The following is a 23,742-nucleotide window of genomic DNA, read 5'->3' as shown; positions in this document are numbered from 1 at the left end:
TCCTCTCTGAAGAAGGTCATTGACTCATCTCTGCAGGGGTCAGGTTGGAGTGAGCAAGAGTCAAACCTCCAAATGACTGGCTCTGAATATGTCCAAGTGTCTCTGGCTCCCCTTTGGCTTATGCTGAAGCGTTCCCTGGGTTTGGTAGGGACTGGGACCATCACGAGCTGGTATTTCTGGATTTCTAATCCTGGGAAGAGCAGAGAGTCAGGAAAACAAGCAAAGTTACCCGCACTCCTCCATCTCCAGCAGAGTGGTTGAGTTCAAGTTCAGGATGGTTGAGTTCAAGTTTGGGATCAAATTTCAGTGGGATCTTCTTGTAGCCAAACCAGTACATCCCGCCGAATTTGGAGCTTTGCTGTGTTTGTTTCCACTGGGCTGAGTCTGGATCTGTTAAAAAGAACCATTGTTTATGGACAGATTATTTAATAATAATCACTGGAGTTTCTTGCACCTCCTCTGAAGCATCTGGTGCTGGTAACTGTTGGAGGCAAGATACTGGGCTAGATGGACCACGGGTCTGATCTAGTCTAGCTGCTCCTCAACTCACACTTGTTGCAGAGCACGCACTATGTCCTGGTGTTTAGGTCTCTGTAATAAAATGTTACATTTATAATGCACCTTTCCTCCTAAAGCACTTATCCAGCTCCACTGATGCAACCACTTCTAGGGTGGGGAACAACTGCCATCCAGCACAGAGGATAGGGCATGATATTGTGGCAGGGGAAAAATTGACTAGGGGCACACACTTTCTCTGCTAGAAATGCTATGGAGACCTTCAATATCCTTTGGTTCGAAGGGCTCATTGGACAGATCCACACACTTTTAACTTTCTAGGGTTATGTCTTTATTTCCCTTGGAAGAACAAAGGGATGTGGTAGCCCTGGTAGGATTCAAACATGTGGCTTTAGGAAATCCAGGTGTTTCAACACACAATGCTTTGCCACTAAGCGTCTTATCGGTCATCTTATTGGCTCAATCAGCTACAGTGCGTCAAACAGCCCAATCTGAAACCTACATGGAAAGGGCAGTGCTCATGGCTGACTAACAGTGTGTTTGCCCACAAAGTGGAGAAGTCTGCCAGTTGCTAAAGATTTCCTTTCTCTCTGAGGCAAGTTACCAAACAGGAAGGCTGTGTAACGCTGGGAAACTGATTGCTGTATCGAATGCCACCTGTCAAAGAGGTCTGAGACGCCTTTCGGTGCCCGGTGTGCTCTGCAGCTCAATGCATGGCCAGGACTGAGTGGAAGGCCAGGAGCCTCTGAAAGGGACAGGCACAGAGGGTGGCAACAGGAAGGGCTGTGATGAAAGCCAAGCCTGCGGGGAGTGAACTTCTCTATGAGAAAATCTAAACTGCAACTGAGACAGTCGTTTCCTTCTGGTCAGATCCTAGGGAATTACTGGGAAAGTACCATTCGAGAGTTCACACAAGGAGAGAGGTAGGAGTGGGCTGCCCTAACACGCCCTGCCCTTTGCAGGTATAGGCCTGGTCAAGTAGGAGATGCCCATCGGACTTGTGTGGAAGAGTCCGATAGAAATCCATAGAGAATGATGTGCTTGCAACAGAATGTTTAAATCAGTGCATGGAACCCTAGAGCAGGGTATAATCCACTGCTAAATTCTAGGAGGCAGTTTAACAATTCTCAAAAGTACAAAATCATTCAAGACCAAAGCACAGGGCCAAATTCTAATGGAATGGCTCCAACTTACACCTGTTGAGAATTGGGCCCAAGTCCTAAAATAACATCTAAGCACTTTTCGTACTCCTGTTATGTTACTCATGCTACATGCTGTGAGAGCAAGTACCACCAGTTACTCTGCCCTTTGCAACCTTCATGTACTAGCTCCGACTGAGAGGGGACATTCAAGTCCTCTCCCTATGCCATCTGGGAAAGTGCCCTGGGGTCTGTAACGTCCTTTGTGACAGCCCTCAGAGGAGATCTGTGTTAGGCTGAATATCCCACCTAAGTGCAGCTCCCTCTGGCATTAGCGTTGGGCATGGACTCAAATCTTGGTGCAAGATTTTGGTCTTGAGGTGAAGATGTTAAACTAGGATTTGAGAGATCTGGGTCCATTTCCTAGCTCTCCCTGTGTGACCTTGGTTAATATTTTCAAAAGTCCCTAAGTGATTTAGGAGCCTAACTCCCACTGACTTTCATTGGCATCTCTCAGTGGCTCAGTTCCCCAACTTTAAAATGGGCACAATAATACTTTTTGCCTGCACAAAGACCAATCAGGGACCCACCTAGCACAGTTATTCTCACTAAAATTCTCAGTTATTCCTCTCAATTGACTCTCTACACACAAAAACTGCGTTGGTTTAACTGAAATCGATTTAGTTAAACTGCTACCCCTTTCATATGTGATCTTTCATATCAGTTTAAAACTGATTACATTGGTTTAGCATGGCCTGTGCATTTACTGATGCAAGCTAAACTGCTCTGAGCTGGGTTTGAATGGATGTACATGTCCACGAACAACATTGCACTGGTAACTGAACTGATATAAAATCACACTTTTTGTCACATCGGTACCACTTTATGTACAGACCTGGCCTAACGTAACAGTCTTTCTTATAGAATCATAGACTTTAAGGTCAGAAGGGACCATTATGATCGTCTAGTCTGACCTCCTGCACAACTCAGGCCATAGACTCTTACCCACCAACTCCTGTAACAAACCCCTAACTTATGTCTGAGCTATTGAAGTCCTCAAATCGTGGTTTAAAGACTTCATGAGCAGAACTCTGCTTTTCCATCACTACCTGAGATCATTGCTGTATCATGGCCCTCAGTAACAACGGATCCAGGTGGCCCCACCAACATTTCCCCTATTAGTCTTGTCTCTGACAGCTTATGAGTGGACCAAGGAAACAAAGAGAGGTATATTGGGCTCTCCAAGATCCGTTGTACAAGGTGTCTGTTTTTTCTCTGAATAGAAATCAATCAACCCATGGCATTGTTCTGTTCTTGTACACGGAGCCTGAATGTAGAGGTTCTCTGCTGGTCGTATCTTTCCTGTCTCTACATAGCAGAGAAGCTGGCACCAAAGGCTGGAGAGGAGTCCTATCCATCAGGAGACATTTGGGGAGATAGTTATAATCTAGTCTGTTTTGCCTCCACTGCCCTGAACTCAAGTCAACGTTGTTTCTTAAGTCATCCTCTGATACTTGTTTTTAAAGTAAAACCATGTGAGGAGACACAGATCAAAAAACTGTGAAGGTTCAAAAATCCTGTCTCTGGCAGACAGCTGGATGAGTGTCAAAAGAAAGGGAGGAACAGCTGGATCCAGTAAAAGCACAAGGAAAATTAGTTTCGTACCCAGAAGGGAAGTAGGGGGAGGGGGCTGGTTTTTGGAGCACAGAGCTGTGTGGGACCAGCAAAAGTCAGCAGATAAGACTTTGACATCAAAGTCAGGGAGTAGAGCAGAAGGATCCAAGGGGGGAAGAGAGAGAGCTCGTGTTTTGGAGAAATTGAGCAGGAAGCATTAAGGAAGGGAAGGAGGTGGAGAGTGTTTTGGAGGGGGCAGTGCAGAGGGGAGGTGGGATGTTATAAATTGTAGGTGGAGTAATACTGCAAGAATTTGAGCTGCTGTCCCTGGCTCCCTGGCTGTATGTTGATGAGGTCATAGTGTTTTTGGGTTAAAAAAAACAAAACTTCGACTTGTTTTTCAGGAGAGAGAGAGAGAGAGAGAAACACACAGAGGCTGAAGAAATGAAGCAAGTAACAAAACTCCTTCTGTGGCAGCTGTTGCTTCTGCAAAGTAAGCTTCTAGCTGATCGGCATCAATGTTATGTATCTTTCTTGCACCCAGAGCGAATGGGGTCTTGGAGTTTTCCTGGGGAAGCTGGCTCTGTCAGTTCAGTGTCTTGGTTTAGATTCTTGTAGCTAGTTGTTTTCAGGAGTGTATCTGTGTGGTGGGGTGGGCGAAAAGGTTTGGATGGGGAAAAGGGATTTCTCTTGGCTTTTCTGGAGGAGGAATGTTTGGTGGGGTGGGGGTAGATCAGAGGATGTTCTGGGTCGTTATCCATGTACTTTGGTTTGTTTTGCTGCTGATCATCTTGGTGTGCAGAAGAAAGGGAAGGAACATAGCCTGGTATTGCCCCAAAGCTTTGAAACGCTCTGAATCATTTGATCTCAGGTGACTTTGTGCTCTATGGCAGGAGCAGGCAGTTGTTGTGGACGATAAGGGGGGAAATATTAAAACTGTTTGGGCTGCCCAGGTAAAAACAGGATTCACCTGACATCCCGGGGGAGGGTGGAGAGGGAGGAGGGGGAGGATGGTCAGGGGAGGGGGGTTATTATAGAAATGTGGCACTGTTTATGTTTTTTCCTGTGTTGCAAAATTTTCTGTGGAGGACAATGGCAGACCCAATGTGCCGAGAGAGGGGACCTCAGCAGGAAGGATTTAATGAAGTGAAAAGACTTGTGGGTAAATAGCAGCCCCCAGAAGGAAGCAGCCCACATCACACAACCCAAACCAGCCCCTTTGACACCTTCTTCTCTGAGGAGAGCTGGGTGTGAGCAAGGCTGGCTCACCCTGGGGCACAGGACAGCTCAATTTCCGAAGGACGACAGCGCATCCCATCTGGGAAATGTGGGCTGCAAGCTCTTTTAGGGCTGTTTTATCCCCCAACTCATAAACCCAAATAATCCCATTAGCCAGTGGCTGGGGTTCCCTGCACCTGCCTTTCCTAGCTCCTTCAGGTCACAGATGAATTCAGTTTTTGTGCTCAGTCTGGTCCCGGGTGGATATTTTCCACCTCACCAAGCCATCCACAGTCGGCAGTGCCTCTGGGCATGGTCCAGGACTGGAAGAGCAGGGAAAGCCGCAGGTGAGGACTGTGGAGCATGGGCAGAGCTGTGAGGGACTCAGCACCGGAAGAGACGATCACGACTGAGAAGCAGTGGGAGAGCTGCGTGGGGATCCGTGACAGAGCAGGAGGGGATGGTTTCGGGTTATGCCTGAGAAGCACTGGCAGAACTGAGGGGACTGGAACCAGCTGGGTTGTTACCCTACAAGATTCAGGTGCTTGAGGAGCATGTGGGACAGGAACAGCAGGTTGTGTTGCTGCTCACCAACAGTAGAGCTGTGTGGGGCTCAGACCTGGAACCGTAATCCTGCAGGTCAGGATTGAGGGTGTCTAACGGACACATTTGAGTGCAGTTTGTAGAGGTGGGGGCGGTGTTGGAGCCCCGTCAGAGATCTTCCACTTCCAGGCTGACGTCACCAAATTCCCGTGAAAATAAAGTTGGAGGCAAGGGGTGGGGGAAATCCAGTTCCTTTAATCTTTGGTGGGATGCGGTTCTGATCTCCCCCCTCGAGTGTTCATCCCTCGGGGAAAGATTGGCTCCATTCCGAATGGCTCTGCATAGCGGGCCATGCGCCAACACACTGTACACGAGGCTGAGAAGTGTTTTCAAAGCGAAGCACATCTCTGAGTTGTCTGGGAGAAGTGGGCCTGTGAGTGGGGCCTGTGTGCACAGCTGTCAAGATGGCGGCTGGCAAATGCTGGCGGAGCTTCTCCTGGCTTCTCGTGCAGACGGAGGAGGACTTTCTTCTTTCTGCTGAGACAGCACTTCTTTGTCTCTCTCTGGTCTGACAGGCATGTTCCCACTTGCTGGAACTGCTGGAGTTGGATGGCTGCGGAAGCTTTTGGGAGTCCCAAAATCCCCTACGAAAGCAAGAACAAAAATCTGCTGTTGAGAAATTGGATCCCAGGAGCCGTTTTTTTTTTTTTTTTTTAAATGGGGACTTAAAAAACAGCCAGTGACTGCAGCCTGAGCCAGCCCTCGCAAGTGGTTGCCTGTGGGGGATCTTCATTCAATATCCAGCCTCAGTCTTTCACTCCGAGGCCAGCAGGAGACAGGCGCAGAAGGGATGCAGTGTGGTTAGCCATTAGGAATCAAGCACTTGCATTACTCACGGATGCCCCCAGCTGGGTGACTTGAAAAGAGGGGCGTAGGTCGCCTCCCTCTGCTGGGTCAGCTGACAGCTTCCCAGAACTGAGCTGAGCTATTCGGAGTGACTACTGCTAGTACAGTGCCCGGAGGAGAAGCCATAATGGCCCCGTTGACAGTGGGTCAGGCCCCCAAAGAGCCAGCGTGAAGTTGCTACCATTTTCCAAGACAGTATGAGCTTAACTCAGTAGCAGCATGTGGTATGTTTGCACGGACGTGGGAATAGCTCTAGGGAGGCCCTTAAAAGTGTGGACACAGGGGCCGCGATGACGGAGAACGAGGAACTTGGTATTTTCACATGCTTCTTATTTTTAACTTTTAAAAAAACTCCCGTTTTTCAGTAAGCCTCTCGTTCAGGGCCTGATCCACCAGCCACTCGCTCCAGCAGGACCGTGATTCTGCCACCCCTCCAGCGAGAGGAGCTGCAGCTCCCTTTTTGTCAATGGAGGCTGGTTTAATGCCCAGTGCAGAGGTGTCGCATTCTTGGACGTATGTCGGGCTCCTAGGCAGCACCACAGTGGTGTGTTAATGATTAGAGCAGGGAGTGGGAGGCAGGATGCCTGGGTTCTGGTTCTGGCTCTGCGATTGTCTGACTGTGTGACCTGGGGTAGGCTGAAATTTTCATAAGTGGCCACTGAGTTGGCGCATGTCTGGTTTCTTAGGCTACCCAAATGGAGACACGTAGGGGCTGATTCCCAGAGCTGCTGAGCACTTACAAGTCCAGGTGTAGTCCCTGCAGGTGCTCAGCCCTTCTGCAAATCAGGCCCAAGGTGCCCCAAGTTGGGCACCCTGAAACTTTCAAAAGCATTGGCCTGAACTTCTCCAGAGCTCAATTTCCTGAAGTGCAGCTTAGAAGTGATAACACTTCGTTCACGAAGGTGTCGTGCAGCACTTTGAAACTGACGGGACTCTGTCCTAGGTCATGAGTGCTATTGTTTAGAATCCGGGATGCTGCACAGTTTGGATAGAGTTACGCTAAACAGGAGGGAGGGCTCTGAGTTACTACAGAGAATTCTTTCCCAAGTGGCTGCCTGGTGCGTCTTGCCCACATGCTCAGCGTCTAACTGAGCGCCATATTTGGGGTTGAGAAAGAATTTCCCCCTGGGTCCAATTGGCAGAGACCCTCGGGGGAGGGAGGGTGTGTTTCGCCTTCCTCTGTAGCATGGGTCACAGGTCACTTGCAGGTTTAAACAAGTGCAAAAGGATTTTTTTCTCCTGCTGATAATAGCCCACCTTAATTAATTGGTCTTGTTACAGTTGGTATGGCAACACCCATCGTTTCATGTTCTCTGTGTATGTATATCTTCCTACTGTGTATATATACCTTTTCCACGGCATGCATCCGATGAAGTGAGTTTTAGCCCACAAAAGCTTTATGCCCAAATAAATTTGTTAGTCTCTAAGGTGCCACAAGTACTCCTCGGTTTTTTTGGTGAATTCTCTGTAACTTGACGTCTTTAAACCATGATTTAAGGACTTCAGTAACTCAGCCAGAGGTTCGGGGTCTATTACACGAGTGGGTGAGTGAGATTCTGTGGGCTGCGACGTGCAGAAGGTCAGACCAGATGATCACGATGGTCCCTTCTGGCCTTAAAGTCTATGAGACTCAGTGACCTGGAAAATGGGCAATGAGATAGGCAAAGAAAAAGGGACTGAAAAAGACACAAAGCTGCTGAGAAAGGGATGGTGAGATGGTCAGAGCTGAACTTATTCTTACAATAAGGCCTTGTCTAGGGACATAGGCAGGCTGGGCCAGAGATGAGGTCCCTGCATTCAGAAGGATCTTCCTTCAGCCTGTATCAGCTGAATCATTAGGAAGAAGAGCATGGATGATTCCTGGGTGATCTCACTTGCCTTGGGAAGAGACGGTGCTCAAGTATGCTGGGTGTAAATCACTAAGAAGGCTTGGTTCTGCTTCCCTTACTCCTAGGGGGAGTCCCTTGCTTCTTAAGTGGCCTTCTGGATTTCAGTGGCACTGCTTGTCTTGTAAAGCACTACTCTCTCTATATCTGATCTGGCACCTCCTGAAGTCAATGGCAAAGCTCCTACTGGCTACGGCGGGCCAGGATCAGAACCAGTGTGAGTAATGGTGGCAGAATCGGGCCCTTGGGGGATTTACCTGCTATCACAGGACCCTATAACGCACACATCTGCTTACCAACCAACAACCCCATTCATGCTGCCTTCTGTGATGTTAGCCAGATTCCTGGCTCAGCTCTGCCTTTGCTTTCATCCTCTGTTAGCTCTTCGTTGAACAGGATACCGGGTGTTTTGATTAGCATGCACTCCCAGCTTTGGGCTCAGCCTCTCAGTCAGAGCGGCAGTCTCTCCTCAGCATCCCAGACACCTTTTGACTGAAGCAGTGGTGTTGTTCTGTGTGTAGGAAAGGGGAGAGGTGGTTTCCTAGTTGGGTCACGCAGAAGAGGCAGTCTGCGGAGCAGTGTCGATGTGGGACGTTCCTCAGAGCTTGGGGATCTTGCTTCTTGTTTGCCCAGATTCTTCTTGGCCTATTTAAGAAGCTTGCCTTGGAATTATAGATGCCAGAGCCTGGGTATGTGTTTTCCAAAGGATCTTGAAATGTAGTCTGTTCTCCTCTTCTCATCCAGTGGAGCTCAAGATTTTGCCTTTCCTCTGAGATTTTGTTGGACTGGCCAGCACAATATCTGAGGAACCTGGTGGGAAGAGCCCTATGTTTGCCTCTAGCGTAGAGGAAAAGTTAGGGGACACTATGTGAGCCGGTCTCCCCAGTGCCACTTGTGTCTGGAGTTGGTGCTGTAGCGTGAGGATGGGGCTGGGGGATGTAGCTACAGGGGTCAGAGCGGTTGCCCTCGATTTTGGAAAGTGGAACCATGAACTGCAGCGAACACAGTTTGTCCAAATCTTGAGGTTGTGGTCCCAAAGCTTCAGGTCTCGGAGTCCTGGGATTGTGGAGGATTCTCAGCTTTCATTAAAACAAAAATCGTGTTTCTAGGCCTAATGGTTGCAGAGGGAAACCAGGGCAACCTGCCCGTCCCTTTCATCTCCTGGAGCCATCCGCCATCGTGGCCCTGGATGTCGCTTTGACAGTGCTGTGAATTGAGCCCGGGGCTCCTGGCTGCCCCTTGCCTCCATCACACAAACTTTGTTAGTGTAAGGGGCTGTACGGCTGCCAGGATGGGTCACTGGCCTTTTTTCCAGCATAGACAGAGCTGGTGCAATGCCTCTACAACACACCTCCTTCCAGGCCAGGGGGAGGGTGGCCACAGTGCGGCTGTGCTCTGGCTGTTCCCAGCTGCCCCAATGGCTGCCTGGGGCCGGAGGCAGATTAGGGCTGGGGCCCAGGGCAGCCCCAAACCACGACCCAGAATCAGGGAGGTGCCACTTTTCTTTCATCCCATCTCCGGTCTCAGGCACATTGATGAATTGGGTCCCAGTAGCCCACGGGCATCCCTGATCTCACACCACCCCACTCTTCCCCTTACATCCTGCCCAATCGGCTCAACTTATTACCTCCTTTGTCTCCTCCCACTCCTGGCTTCACACCTCCTTTCATGCTGCCCTCCTGACACGGTTACTGCCTCGATCAAGGTGGGCAGAGTGGCCTCTTTCAGTTGACAGGATCAGTACTGACAGGTGGGAGTTGGTGTCACTGAGCCATGCACAGTCCAGGGTTTTTATCCCAGCCATTCCGGATGAATAATAGAACTGAGGGCTCAAAGTACATCCCTGGCAAAGCATAGACAGGTATTATGCCTACTTTACAGATGGGTAAATTGAGGCACAGAGAAACACAGTGACATGCCCATGTCCTACAATGAGTGGCAGAGCTGAGAAGAGAATTCAGGAGTCCTGACATGCAGTTGCCTAGTAACTGCAAGACTACTGCCTCCCCTGTAAGGATCTATGAACAGAAGCTTTAACAGATGAATGAAAGAAAGCCGGCAGGAGCCGTGGAAAGTTTTTGTCTCCTGGAAGCTGCTGCCCTGATGTTTCAGATGATCACGCTCTGCAGCCTTGTTTCACAGGACAACCACGCTTTGCAATGTGGTGGAGGAACACACGTGGCCTGTTAATAAGCTCCAGCAGCCCATCTTGGCAATACGCCCCAGTGGATGGACAGGAGAGTCAGGACTTGTGTGGTCCTGATCATGCCAGTTGGTAAAACCAGCATAAAAACAGAATCCAGAAATGGGGGGAGAGGGGCTCTGCTATTCTTAGCTCAGGGACGATGCAGGCTGTGGAATGGAGACCATGGAGGGTTTCCGGGTTTGGAAGGCTCGGCTGGATGGCTTTGTCAGATGTCCAATTTATGCAGTTTGCCTCCATGGTTTTTACATTAAGTTGTAAGGGGAAAAGGGAAAAATAAATGCATTCCCACGGCTCACCCACAAGAGGAGATTCTTGCAGCACCAAATCAATCCATTATTAAATGAACAGCAAAACGAGTCTCTGACAGCACTGGCTTTGCAGACAGCTAGCAGCCCCAAGTTGTAGGCATTGTGCTCTGGGACAAAGGACATTTGACCGCATCACCTCATCATGACATCACCTCCCTGTGTCATGATGCAAACCTGACTGTATCCTGACTGGTTAGCATTACATCGTAACACTAATGCATGGCAATACTAGGCCAGGACCCAGCACGATGACATGATGTTTCTTCACACCTGAAGATATGCCCAGGTCCTAGTTATTCCATCACTGCGTGTGAGTAACTCCCAGTGATTTCAGTCACTTACTGCAGCCCTGGGACAGTTGATCCATCAGGGCTCACTCACGAAGATCAAGATCAGTGAAAACCATAAGACAAATTTCTCCCAGACAGTTCGAACAATGCACTTTAGTTCTCACCTGCAGTTCTGGCCCTCAGGCTTGCCCAGAGTTTGCATGATGGTTTGTGAGATGAACCCGTGCCCCCTGGTGAGTAGTCTGGGTCCAGCATGTTCATTAGCGCATGATCAAGAGGGTAAAGCATGGACCTGGGTGTTAGAAGATCTGCCTAATCTGCAGTCAAGGTGGGACCGTGAACTAATTATTTAGCATTTGTGCCTCAGTTTTTCCACCAGTAAAATTAATACTTTGATCCATGTTTGTAAAGGATTTTGGGATCCTCAGAAGGAGAGTGCTATAGAAAGGCAAAGTATTATTTTCTTGTTGCCCCAAGCTAAATCTGAGCTTCCAGAAACGAAGGCCTGAGCATTATCATTCTGCGCCATCAAGTGCTTTGTAAACCACAAGAACAGGGATCAGAAACGAAGGAATCACTTCACTGTTTGGGAATGGGTTGTCCCTTTCTTTTATACGAAGTGATACAAAGTACACTGGCATTTCCCCAGCGTATTCTCTTTGTAAAGCTGCAAATATAAATGCAGAAGAAAAGGCTTCCCTCTGGAGTATCTTTGAATGGAGCTCTTGCCTGCAAATTGCCATTCTCCCACCATGGTGTCACTGCCAGTGTTTTGCGAGAGGCAGAGAAGAAGAGTGGTTTATTTCACTGAGCATGTTCTCTGTGGGTGTGATTGAAGTAGCCCCATTCTGGAGTTAATTTATTCCCTGTAGCAAGAAATATTCCAGTCTTTGTCCGGGTGGCATTGTGCCCATGGCATTAGCAGGACAAAACAACTAATTATCCGGCTGTAACCCATTTGTGCTTCAATGGTTAACAGATGGTTTATGGAGATGAATGATCACTGTGTTGTGATACTGAACCATGCTCTCCACACTGCCCACTGGACTTCCTATCCTATATAACTAGCAGGACGTACTGGGCTAACCGAAGGTGGAAACGAAGACATTTGTTCATGTCCCAGGAAGTAGTTCTTAGTACATGGATCTGAGTTATGTGGGCTGGAGAGGCTGCACTGGGTTAGCCCGGGGAAGCCAGGCGTGTTAGGGAGATAGAATTTAATGGAGATGCCCTTGATGTCAACAGGTGGTTTCTCTGAATAGTACTGGCAGTGAAGTGTGAAAGGAACGTGCAGGGGAAAACACCTGAGTGCAGCGAGCTTGGTCAAAGGATTCATGTTTTTCTGATCAGCAGCTTTTTGCCTTTTATGAAACACTAGAACTCAGTTGCATCAACTCCAGCATTGGTGCTGCTGTCCTGTCTCCTAAAAGGTGCTAGCTTCAAAGTCTTGGACACCAAAGTCCTTTGTTTAGCCATAGGGACAGGAAGAGTGGCAGTGTGGTCTTCCCCTCCACTTTACTCCAGCTCACCTCTGACCTGGGTGAAACAAGAAGGGACTTGAATCTCCATGTCTCTGTTGGGACAGCAATCTGGATGCCCTCTAAGAAGGAACCAGAGTGAGATTACCAAATGCTGTTCACACAGATAGCACAGAGCTGAGCAGGGTTCAAATAGATGACCTACAAGGGGAAGGCTCCATATCCCATTGTTAATTCCATGAACCATCCAGCACCCCCTTGCTGCTACAGTCCATGGATGATCCCTGGAATCGCAATGGACTGTGATGGGGATCCTGGTCCGTGTGGCAGCAGCAGAGATGCAATTGTGCCTTGTCACCCTTTCTTACTAACCATTTGTGGGAGAAGGGTGGAACTTTTATCTTCCAGATGTAAGGTTAGGTGTCCTCCTACAAGACCCCAGAGCCCCTCCCACTCCAAATGAACAGCTCTGAGGGCCTCGCCCTGGCTGACTGTACACCAGGCAGAACAAAAGCCTCTATTTTATAATGGCAGCACGGTCAGACACACTGCATAGCACCACCGGCTAAACAGCTGGAACCAGTGGAGAGAGACCAAGGTGATGTTTGTATGCCAGTTTGGTTATAAACACTCCGTCTCAGCAAGAGAACACTGGGGGAGGGCGGGTATTTTGGTAATTCCCTACAATTTCCCATCAATGGGCATGCTCAGCCGCTGTCTCGTGTTACCCTGCACTGAGCCAGTCTGTGTTGTGAGCTGGTCGAAACGCCGGCAGCTATCAGCCGCTTGTGTTCACTAGCGTTCCCACCATGGCTGCTGGTGGTGGAACTGCCATGTCGGTAGCAGTGGTGGAAAATGTTAGAGAGGAAAAACCCCCGTGGTAGATAAGGTCTTGTTTCCATTGTGTAAAGCCAGGCTTTGTGGTGTGAGGGCACAGGGATAGTCCCTGTCAGTATGCTCCCACCCCTAATCACAGCTCCGAGCTCTGGGCAAAGCTACAACTGAGAAGCAGTGTGTGACTGCAATCTGGCTGAAAGCACTTTTGTGACTGGCCCAGGATGGAAGGCACCATACAGACATCAGAAAGGCCAGTGATTGCCTGAGAACAGGACCCCTGGCCACTTAGTTCCAAAAATGCTGGCCTCAGCCCTTTTAGCGACAGGAGAAACCCTTAGTGATGGCTAGCCGAGAATGTCTACACCGCCATCGGGACAGTATGTGTAGACACCCCAGAGCTAGCTCACTGGAAATAGCCGTGGAGCCCCCAGGCCTGGACTAGCTGCCTGAGTCTGTACCTACCGTCCCGTCCAGATTGTACACGAGTGGCTCACCTGTGTTGCTGCCCAGGCAGCCATGGCCACACTGCTATTTTAGCAAGCTAACTCAATCAAAGCTAGCTCAGCTAGCTCGCTAGCTAGCTAGCGAGTTGCAGGCATGCCTCCCAGTTACTGTGTGGACATACCCTTAAGGTCAGGTTCAAATCCTGTCTGCGGGCTGCACCCATTAGAAGGCGTAAGTTACATACACGTTTAAGCCCTGATCTTGGGAGGGACCGGATTGGTTTCCATGCACAGGATCTGGCCCTCAGCTGCTAAATTGCACCTCTGCATTGACTCCGGGCCGCACTGGTGCGTTGTTTACATGCTTCATTTTTTTCTTTTTTTATCCTGTTGGCTCCCGAACAGAATTAAGATATTTAACAGGTGAAAAGCTGCATCTGTAGGACCAACTGAGGAGAAGTTAAACTGGGATTATAAACTCCCCTCTAGCCCGACCAGCACATTAAAAGATGAATGCAAGGACTGGAAGAAATCTCTGTTTTTCTTCCGCTGACATGAATGGCCCGTTCATTTCAATGGGGGAGGGGGTTGGTGGATACAGTATTTGGCCTCTGAAAGATACCACAAATACCAGGCCACTGATAAGTTTCCAATCCACTTTTCTCCCTTTTCTAATGATCACCTAGACCAGGGTATGAGTAAAATGAACAGAAGAGAATCCAGATAATGAAAAAGATGGGAGGAAGAGCCAGACCAGATCGCTGGGGTTGAAGGTGGTGAAGAGAGTTAATTAGCATGGTAAACTCCTGGCCCACAGTTTAATCTGATGCCTCAGGTTATCTCTGCAAAGCCAAGACCAAATCCGGCTATATTTTTGACGCTGTGTCTCCACCCCCTTCTCCAGCCTGCTTGTTTTTTATATCTGCTGGACGCTCTTTGGGTCAGGGACCCTAATTTCTTATGCTTGTAAAGGGCCTAGCACCGTGGGACCTAGACGGGTTGTGAGGCCGTCAGCGCTAGCACAATATAAATATGAAATAATCACAATATTGAAGAAGAGCTGAAGGATGGAATAATAAAAATAAAGGAAAGATGCTGACTGCTGGCTATGAATATATTTAATATTTGCTTATTTACTTTGTCAGTAACATTATTTTCTCTTTTCCTTCAACAGGGTCTATTGTTCATTTGTATTCAGGTAAGTGATGCCCTTTTAATCTGTCCTGGTTTTAGGATCATTAGAAGTATGGGAACTGACTAGGGTTGCCAACCCTCCCAGTTTGACCCGGAGTCTCCCGGAATCAGGCTCAATCTCCCGGAGGCTACTGAAGCCAATCCAGGAGATTTTAGGCTGCTAAAAGTCCAGCAGTGCAGCGAGGCTAAGGCAGGCTCCCTACCTGCCCTGGCCCGCCACTGATCTCAGAAGTGGCAACATGTATGGCAGGGACTCCTAGGAGGGGTCTCTGCATGCTGCCCCCGTGGAGTTGGTGCTTGGTCCCAAGCACCAACTCCGCATTTCCCATTGGCCAGGAACGGGGAACCGCCTGGCCGCCCATGAGCTGTTGCCAGACATGCATAGATTCTAGAACATGCTGCCATGACCAACCTGCTGCTTTTATGCATCCTTCCCCACCTCACACCCCATCTGTCCGGCCTCTCCCTCTCTCTGCCCACAGTCCCAGCTGACATGTTGAACCCCGAGAGCGTGGTGGTGTCGGTGTCGAATGTCAGCGCCGTGGCTGGGTCCCAAACTGTCCTGACCTGCAAGAGTTACCGCATGATCTGGACCCAGGACCGTCTGAATGACCGCCAGCGTGTGGTCCACTGGGACTTGTATAGCAACCAGGATGGAGATTACAAGGCGGAGAGGCTGTGTGACATGTACTCAGCTGGGGAGCAGCGGGTGTACAGCTCCTACAACCAAGGGAGGATAGCCATGCCCCAGAATGCGTTCGCAGATGGCAACTTCTCACTGGTGATCAAAGGTACCAGGAGCCAAAGTGATCTCTCCTTCCATTGCTGTAGCTCCATGCTCTTGTACTGAGATTTCCTAAGGGGAAGGGCAGGCTGATGTCATCTGAGACTCAGGAAATGCAGGGTTCTAACCACTAGTAAATTAACCACCTTTTAGGAGAAACTTGCCTTGCAACCACTTTGAAAGTCTTAATCACTGTGTGTCAAAGAGGAAGGATAGCCTTATGGGTAAAGCACTCTGGGTTCCAGTCCTAGCACTGTCGTGGACTCCCTGTGTGGCCTTGATTGAGTCACTTAATTACTCTGTGCCTCATTTCCCCACCTGTAACATGATAAGAATCCTGCCTTTCTCCCACTCTCTGTCAGTCTTGTCTATACAAATTGTACGCTCTTTGGGTCTCTTACAGTGCTTAGCACAAGCTTGGCTGGGGCCGGTATTACTGAAATGCCAAATAATAACTCAAACAAACAAGAATGAGCTCAAATGAGCATGTAACTGCAGTGAGATGTTGGCCCTGTTTGTCTAAAGCTCCTTCGGTACCGCCAAGCCTGGGGATGTGCTGCATAAACAATGGCAGACAAGTGTCACCTTGCTCTTAAAGGTTCTTTTTCTCCTCTTGCGTTAGATGTTGCAGAGAGCGACCAAGGCACGTACTCCTGCAACCTCCACCATCACTACTGCCATCTGTACGAAACGGTGAAAATCCAGCTGGAGGTCACCGAGAAAGGTAAAGGCACATGCTGATGCAAACGATGGGCATCGGTCCCTCTGCGGGGGGCAGGTACTTCCATGCCCAGTACCTCGGGCCCCCGTCTGACAGAGAGCTCTGGGCAGCGGGAGCCCTATGCTCGTGTAGACCCTTGTTGGCTTCACAGGGGTACTGCCCAGGGCTAGCACCTTGAGCCAGCTTTGGTGAGGGAGAACCCTGCTCCCACCCAGTGCCTCATTGAAATTAGTGGGGGGTCTGTGCAGAGGCCAAGCACCGCGTGGGATAGGATCACTGGTGCTGCATGTGAATGTTGCTGTACCTCAAAAGACACCAGTGCTTACTGCAGCTTCTAGCAACGAGGCAGCTGTGAGGTCTCCTTTGCTTTCCATTGGAGTCTTGCTGCGTCAAGAGGGGGAGCTTCTAGGGACTGCCACCGATGGCACCACTTGGATGGAGACACCACTTGCTGCACATGTTCCCCTTTGCCTGCTAGCATCACCTCCATCTTGTCTGGCTTTCCTGCTGGTCCTAGTCTGGTTAGCCCTGGGAAAGAGCTGAGGCTGCCCTGCCTGCCTGTGCTGAGAAAGAGGCAAAGGGCTGAGTGTCCAGCAAGCGTAGGGGTAACTCGTATAAGCGGGTGTTGGGATGGGAAGGAAGCAGCATCTTCTGCTCTTGCTCCCTGAACGTTTCTGTTCATATAATAAAAACGCCCAGTCTGTCTCCGGGAGCCCGAGGCTGCTTTTCTGGTTTTTATTGCTCAGCAGGAACAGCCTGTAAGCCAGTGAGCCTGTAACTCCCCCAGTAATTAGGGCACTGGGGGCATCAAAGCATTTCCTGCAAGGAGACTGCCTTAGATGCTTGGAGGATGGGACCCAGCATGTTGAAGATAAAGTCTGTTATTGTTTTTCCATTCTCTGTCACTGGAGAGCGCACGCTCTTCCTTCTTTGCAAACCTAGCCACGGACTCTCAGCTACGAGGGGAAGGACGGACTCGCAGTTAACACCCTAAACTGGGACCCGGGAATCCTGCGTTGGGTGCCTAGCTCTGGCACAGACTCTCTGTGTGAGATTTGAGCCATTCACTCCCCCTCCATGTGCCTCAGGTTGTGAAGCACTTTGAGATCCTTGGGTGGCAGTGCGGAGCAGGAAAGCATTCTCGGTGGCTCCTGGCATGGGAAAGGCTGGCATCTAGACAGCAGAGCTGCTGGGGGCAATAAGGTATAATAAGGTGTGTGCACTGGGTTGTTTCCAGATGAAATGGGACTGTATATGTTTACCCAGCTGCCTCCTATGTCCTCTCTGCAGCCAGGGAAGCGAAGAGGTACTGGGATGGCGAGAAGGCTGTGATCGTTGTCTTGAAGGACAGCACCGTGGTGCTCCCGTGCGTGAACCGGAACCAGATCTGGACTGAGCGGCACAGCGAGGAGGAGCAGCAAGTGGTCCACTGGGACAGGCAGCCCCCGGGGGTCCCGCATGATCGGGCCGACCGCCTCATAGACCTGTACGCCTCCGGCGAGCGCCGCTCCTACGGGCCTCTCTTCATCCGGCAGAAGATGAACATCACTGAGACGGCCTTCGCCCTGGGCGACTTCTCGCTGCGGATTTCGGGCCTGGAGAACGCAGATGAGGGCACGTACTCCTGCCACCTCCACCATCACTACTGCGGCCTCCACGAGCGCAGGATCTTCCGGGTCTCCGTGATGGAGCCAGTGAGAGAGAAGAAGGTGGTGAACCTCACTAACCCCAACAGCGTGCCAGCTGTAGGTAGGTGACCCTCCCAGGATGGGGTGTCCTTCCTCCCAGGGAGGAGTGAACAGCTATAGCCCTGCCCTAGGCTGAGAGGGGTCACAGAGCAGGCCTCAGGGAATGCCTCAAGTTCCAGAGAGTTTTCTAGCAGGCATAGAGATGGCTCTGCTGGCTTTATGTTGCCCCCACAACAGACCTGGCCTCAGGAAACACTCTGGGGCAGGCCAGAAGGAGGGAGGGGATGTGACCAAGGTGACTCGGCATCCCTGCAATGCTCCACAGAGGCCACTGAAGCAACTTTGAGATGCTCTGAGAGCTTCCCCAGCCTGAGCCAGGGCCCACACATGGCCCTGCAGCCAGGAATAGATGAGACTCAAACAATGTCCCTTCTGTCAATGCAGGAATGAATCTGCCCCTATGTTCTGAGGGGTGGTTGGTGTCTTTGTGTGGGTGGTGAGTGCTCTGATTGCTTGAGGGGGAAAGGTTTCAGAGTAGCCGCCGTGTTAGTCTGTATTCGCAAAAAGAAAAGGAGTACTTGTGTTAGTCTCTAAGGTGCCACAAGTACTCCTTTTCTTCTTGAGGGGGAAAGCGTCTGCAAAGAGCAGTCTGAAGCAAATCCTGGGAACCTCTGGACAGGGCCTGATCCTGCCATTCAAAGCTTCCATTGAAGTCAGTGGGAGTTAAAGATGCTCAGCACCTCTGCAGCCGATGGACCTGATTATTCTCTGCCTTGCATCTAGTGCGACTGTATACACTGATGCAAAGTTCATTTCAAAGGTTACTATTCTACTGTGGGAGCATTTCACACCCACTCTGAACAGGTGTCATGCCAGGCGTTGGAGAATCAGGCCCCAAGATCCCCCTTTTTTGCCATATCTCGCATTTTCTTCTCTGGACGAGCTGCTCTCTGACAGGCTGTTCAAACCCTGAACCATCACACTAATCACTGGCAACCCCCCTTCCCCAGTTTAATAATTTTTGAGCCTTCTGGGTTATCATTCTTTATTAACATTTTAAAATATTCATCGTGGTTTAATATTTATTGGCTGCTTAATACTGAATTTAAACATGCTTCATAAATCTTTAAGTAGCTCCGTTCTGCTTCAGCAAGAGGCTTTTCCAAGCCATGGAGACCTGCATCTCTCTGTTGGGCCATAGGTCGGCATCCAGAAAAGAGAGGTATTATCAAACAGAGATTGCCCGTGGGCGAGTTTACGTAGAGGCTGGAACACAAATATTATGCTCTCTGCCTATGGCCTTTTTTGCTGCTGTCCCTTGGCTTGGGAAGTCACATTCAGCTGCCATTTTGCAGATCTACATTTCAATTTCAGGGAGGGTCCCCTAGGAATCCAGCGTTGCTCTTTGTTTGTGCAGTCAGTGAACTGGTAACTACCTGAGCAGAAGGTGGACAAAACATGGGAGGAGCTAGAACCAATTTAATACAGACAGACTAGCTCACCAGTCATTCAATCCTGCATCAGGTACCCAAAACAGCTCAAGCAGCACTGTCCCCTCTTGCCTTCTGGAGGAAATACCTAACTAATGTTCCAGTGGAGTGGAATAGCACTGAGAGAGAGCCTCAGTATCCTGACTCATTCTGATGTGGGGTAATTACGTTCTGCCTTCTTACCTTGTCCGATGGCTTTCAATAGAGGACATATTCATCGTTTGCACTTCAAAACTGTTGATTTAGTGTTGCTGTGGGCTGTCCCATAGCTGCTGTGTTTCACCCCAGCAGTGGCTGCATTTCAGTGGTGGGGAAAGTGATCCCAGTGTCATGTGTTTCAGTTTAATTGAGCCTATCAAGCATGTTGGCAGAAAAGGTGATGGATACGGGCAAGATAATTTCAGTAGTCTGGGTCCTGCACTGGGGTTTGTCACTGGCAAAGAGAATGAAAGGATTAATTATTCCAATCAAAGAAGCAGGCTCAAGAGCCCTCTCTCACCTTACACTAATTCACATTTAAGCAGCAAACGACTGCTCTTCCCGGGTTCAATGGTTTTTGTTTCTCCCTGATAAACTTTTGCCATTGCTTTTACTCTTTACTCCTTGACATTTCATTGGCGTGCACAGGACTAAATACAATAAAATAAAGCTACTATGTTCCGTTAACTGAATGAGAACAGTGGCTGCAGCTGGACTGATAAACGCAGTCTTGTAGGTCAGTGTGTGCTGGAGGAACTTAAGGAGACAGTGAAGTCTAAGGATCAGTGCAGGGAAACTGGGAGTCAGGACACCGAGGTTCCCTTTCTGGCTGAGTCTCTGTGACTGGCTTTGTGACTTTGGACGAATCCAGTAGGTTCCAGTCCTGCAGCGCGCGGTCACGTGAGTAGCAGGGTAATTGCTTTGTGCCTGCACAGGTTGGAGAGAACGGCTTGCAGCAGTGACATGAGCCATCATTGGTTGATATTCATCAAGTGCTTTGAGATCCTCCGATGACAGGCGCTATTGAAGGGTAAAGAGGCCTGAACTGTGCCCTGTGTGCAAAGTATTAGTACAAGAAGGGAAGGAGACTTCTGCCACTTTGGCAAACTGGGTCCTGATCTGGCAAATCTCGGTAATGTTTACTCATACAAATAGTCCCCACTGAACTCCTCTGGCCAACAGCACGACACAGACAAGATGAACATGTTCCCTTTGAAGTCCATGGCAAAACTTGCAGAGATGGCAGTGGGAGAAGGATCAGGCCCAGAATCACCACCCCCCCCGCCCCTCATTTGAAGAACACATAAACTGGATTATTTCTGTTCAGAGCCTTTGCTAAACAGGTCCATGAGGGGCTGGCTGCTGTGCACTTGGGGACTGATCTAAAGACCACAGATCTCAGCGGGGTTTGGATCAGGTCCTAATGGGCCTTGGGTAAAGCAAAGCAAGTCGGTTCAGCTGCTAAGCTTTGCCCCCTTTGGGCCCCTGGGTGGTGAGTGCTCATCTGGCCACACTAAGAATTTGCTGAATCAATGGGAATTTGAGAGAAGCTGGAATGTCTCGTGTGCCTGTTCCAAACCCATCGACACCATGCAGCGTGCCGGAACGGGTCCTGTTTCCATAGCAGTGGGAGTGGCCGTGACAGAACCCCCCACTCTTTGTACACCCCTGTAAAAATCTTCCGGGAGAAAGGAAAGAAAAGGAAAATGTCAGGAGATAACAGAACCAAAGTGCTGACCTTTCTCAATGAACAGCTCCAGTTTCAGGCATAGCCAAGGTTTGGAGCCGTTTCCAGACAGGAAACTTCATCCTGCTGCCAATAGAAACCCGGGCTGGATTCTGCTCTTGGTTGCACCTGCATAAATCTAGAGTGAACCCACTGACTTTAGTGGAATGATTCTGGACTTACATCTGCGTAACTGAGAGAAGAATCTGGCCATTATCTCAATGACATATTTATTGTAGCACAGTTCACAGATCTATGCTCTGTTCTCTGCTGCCCTTCAGAGCCTCAGCTGGTGCAAAGTGGTGTAGCTCCACAGGCTTCAGTGAAGCTAGACCCATTTACACTAGCGCCGGGGATCTCATCTCTGATATTTTGGTGGCAGGAATGTCAGGAGGCTGTTCCCTGCTTAATTTTTTGCACTAAAAATCAGTTATCCTGGCTTAAAGCACCAGCCCTTTGAAAATGCATGCAACTTTGTCATATATTTCAACCAAAGGTCTCAGAGCACCTTACAAACATTGAATCCCTCAATTCTCACATGCCTGTGAGATAGGTATTTCTTTATAAAACAAACCTGTTAATTATTCCTCCTTGTCCTAAATGGAGTAGTACGGAGCAAGGCAACTAAACGGGATTATGCCGTATTTGAGAGAAACAAGGAAAGGATTTTGACTATGGCTGCATGTGCGTCTGGTCCCCAATCCTGTATCCTGATGCATGCGAGTGGACCCTCACATCCATGTAGAGCCCTGTGGACTTCGTGTCTAAGGGTCCACCTGTATGGATCAGATTGCAGGATTGAGGCCTCAGTGTGTAACTCCACTGAATTCACTGATTTATAGTCTGATTTGTGAGCGTGTGTGTGGGAATATCGGTGCCTTAACTCTTGCATTGCTGGCTAGGTTAGAGCTCATCTCTTTTGTTAAATAGCACCAACTATTTTAGGGAACTTTAGTGCAGTGGCTTGGGTGCAGCTGGGAATGCGATATTTACAAATATTGCAAGTTTGGCTCTTGTTTGTAGCATAAAGCAACATCACCTAAGCTTACACTTTGGTGGAAAACTAGAATGGGGAAGAGATACTGTATACTAGATAGAGATACTGTTCCTGGCTCTGCCACTAGCCTGCTGAGTGACCTTGGGCAAGTCACTTCACTGCCTGGTACCTCAGTTTCCTCCTCTGTAATATGCGGGTAATGCTGCTGATCTCCTTTGTAAAGTGTTTTGAGATCTACTGGTGAAAAGCACTAGATAACAGCTAGGTGTTCATAATAGTAATAATAATAATAATAATAATAATACTTAATAAAATAAACCACAAGAGGCCTAAAACTGTTTCAAATCTATTCTTTGTTATGCTAGTGAAATGCCTAGTGTTTACAAAAGGCTAAGCCAACTCCAGCCCTGTCCAGCAAGTGATGTCAGGGGAAGGCAAAAGACCAGTAAACTGTCACGCTGTGGATGCTGTCACCTGGTTTAAACATCTGCCCGTGTGGTTGCTTCCTCTGTGTGACAGCTACTGCCGCCTTTAACAGCATGGAGATGTGCTGCAGTGCAGTTGATGTTGATGGCTCTGCAAGTGGGTTTTTAATATTTTTTTAAGCCTGGCTCTGGTGACAAGAGTTACCCAGTTCATCTCCAATAGAGCAAGCCAGCAACGGCCAGTGCAATGGGTAGCAATGGTAATAAAAAAGGGATACATGATTGGGCTGGAGGACAAACCCACCAGACCACACAGAACTCTTGCTGAGCCTCTTGATTTTCCAGTGGTGATGTTGGCATTTCCAGGGCATCATCTTTGGCTCTTAAGTTTTTGGCTCAGTTTCCCCAGTTGTGTGTATTTAAAAAACAAACAAAACAACCTGCCCCCAAACCAGTAGCTGTATGTACATAACCAGGGCCTTTCACCACAGGATTGTGGGCACTTGGCAGTCATTAATTAATGCTCGCAGCATCCTTGTGGAGCAAGTCAGTCATTTTTGCCATTTTCCAGATATGGAAACTGAGGCATGGAGTGGTTTAAATAGATTCTTTGTCTTATTATCGGGGTCTTATTCCTCTCCTTGAGTGTATGCTGACCCCATGAGAATCAAAGGCCCTTCCCCCTCATTAGGGATGGGGCTGCGTTGTGAATTTCACATCCATTGGCTTTGTAGCTGAACTCCTCCTCAGTCTGAGGGTGTTGGATATTCTGTCTGGCCCGTTGAAGAGAGCGGCCCACTTTGGATTGTTTGGATCTGGATTCAAGCTCCCCGAAAGTTCAGGAGGGGTCAGATCCAGTATTCAGGTTCTGAACCAGGTCTAACTGGGTTTCGTCCACAAAGCTTAGCGAAGACTCCATCAGGCTTTCAGAAGTCTCCACCTGGCTGTTCCTCCCCTTCCCAGAATGCCCTGCTGCTCTTACCAAGTTGGTAACAAATGGTTTCCCAGATGGACCACGCCTGCGTGTTCCAGGATTCTAGCGGTCAAACTCTCGCGGCAAAAAGACATCACAGCGAGGGCTGAATCCAGCCTTGCGCTACGCAGCTCTGCAAGGGCAGGAAAAGGATATAGGTAGCTTCTTCCCCAGTACAATCAGCAGAGCATTACGGGACAGGAGCAACGGATATGCCAGCCCAGGCACCGGGTCCCCCGGGGAATTATGCTTTTCTGGCCAGAGCGCCCCACTGGCCGATCAGACATGCTGCCATCGGGGGGGACGCTGGCGTTTCTCTCTTGCTCGGAGCAGCCGCAAAGTGCTCAGCCTGGGTCTGCCCTGTGGTATCCGCGCCTGCCT

At 49.3% G+C, this 23,742-nt stretch overlaps 1 protein-coding gene across 1 annotated transcript in view; it reads left to right on the top strand.

Annotated features, from left to right (window-relative positions):
• The window catches only part of MXRA8 (matrix remodeling associated 8), a 58,572-nt gene that overhangs the window by 22,960 nt on the left and 11,870 nt on the right, over positions 1-23,742 (top strand). Inside the window, exons 2-6 of the mRNA XM_038376572.2 lie at positions 3,674-3,762; positions 14,559-14,582; positions 15,061-15,369; positions 15,985-16,086; positions 17,374-17,832. Coding sequence (XP_038232500.1) covers positions 3,714-3,762; positions 14,559-14,582; positions 15,061-15,369; positions 15,985-16,086; positions 17,374-17,832 — 943 coding nt within the window. The 5' untranslated portion in view covers positions 3,674-3,713. The remainder of the gene's footprint in view (positions 1-3,673; positions 3,763-14,558; positions 14,583-15,060; positions 15,370-15,984; positions 16,087-17,373; positions 17,833-23,742) is intronic.

The sequence above is a fragment of the Dermochelys coriacea genome, chromosome 18 (assembly GCF_009764565.3).
Source record: "Dermochelys coriacea isolate rDerCor1 chromosome 18, rDerCor1.pri.v4, whole genome shotgun sequence".
NCBI classification, from domain to species: Eukaryota; Metazoa; Chordata; order Testudines; family Dermochelyidae; genus Dermochelys; species Dermochelys coriacea.
This window is presented reverse-complemented; position numbering and strand designations above follow the sequence as displayed.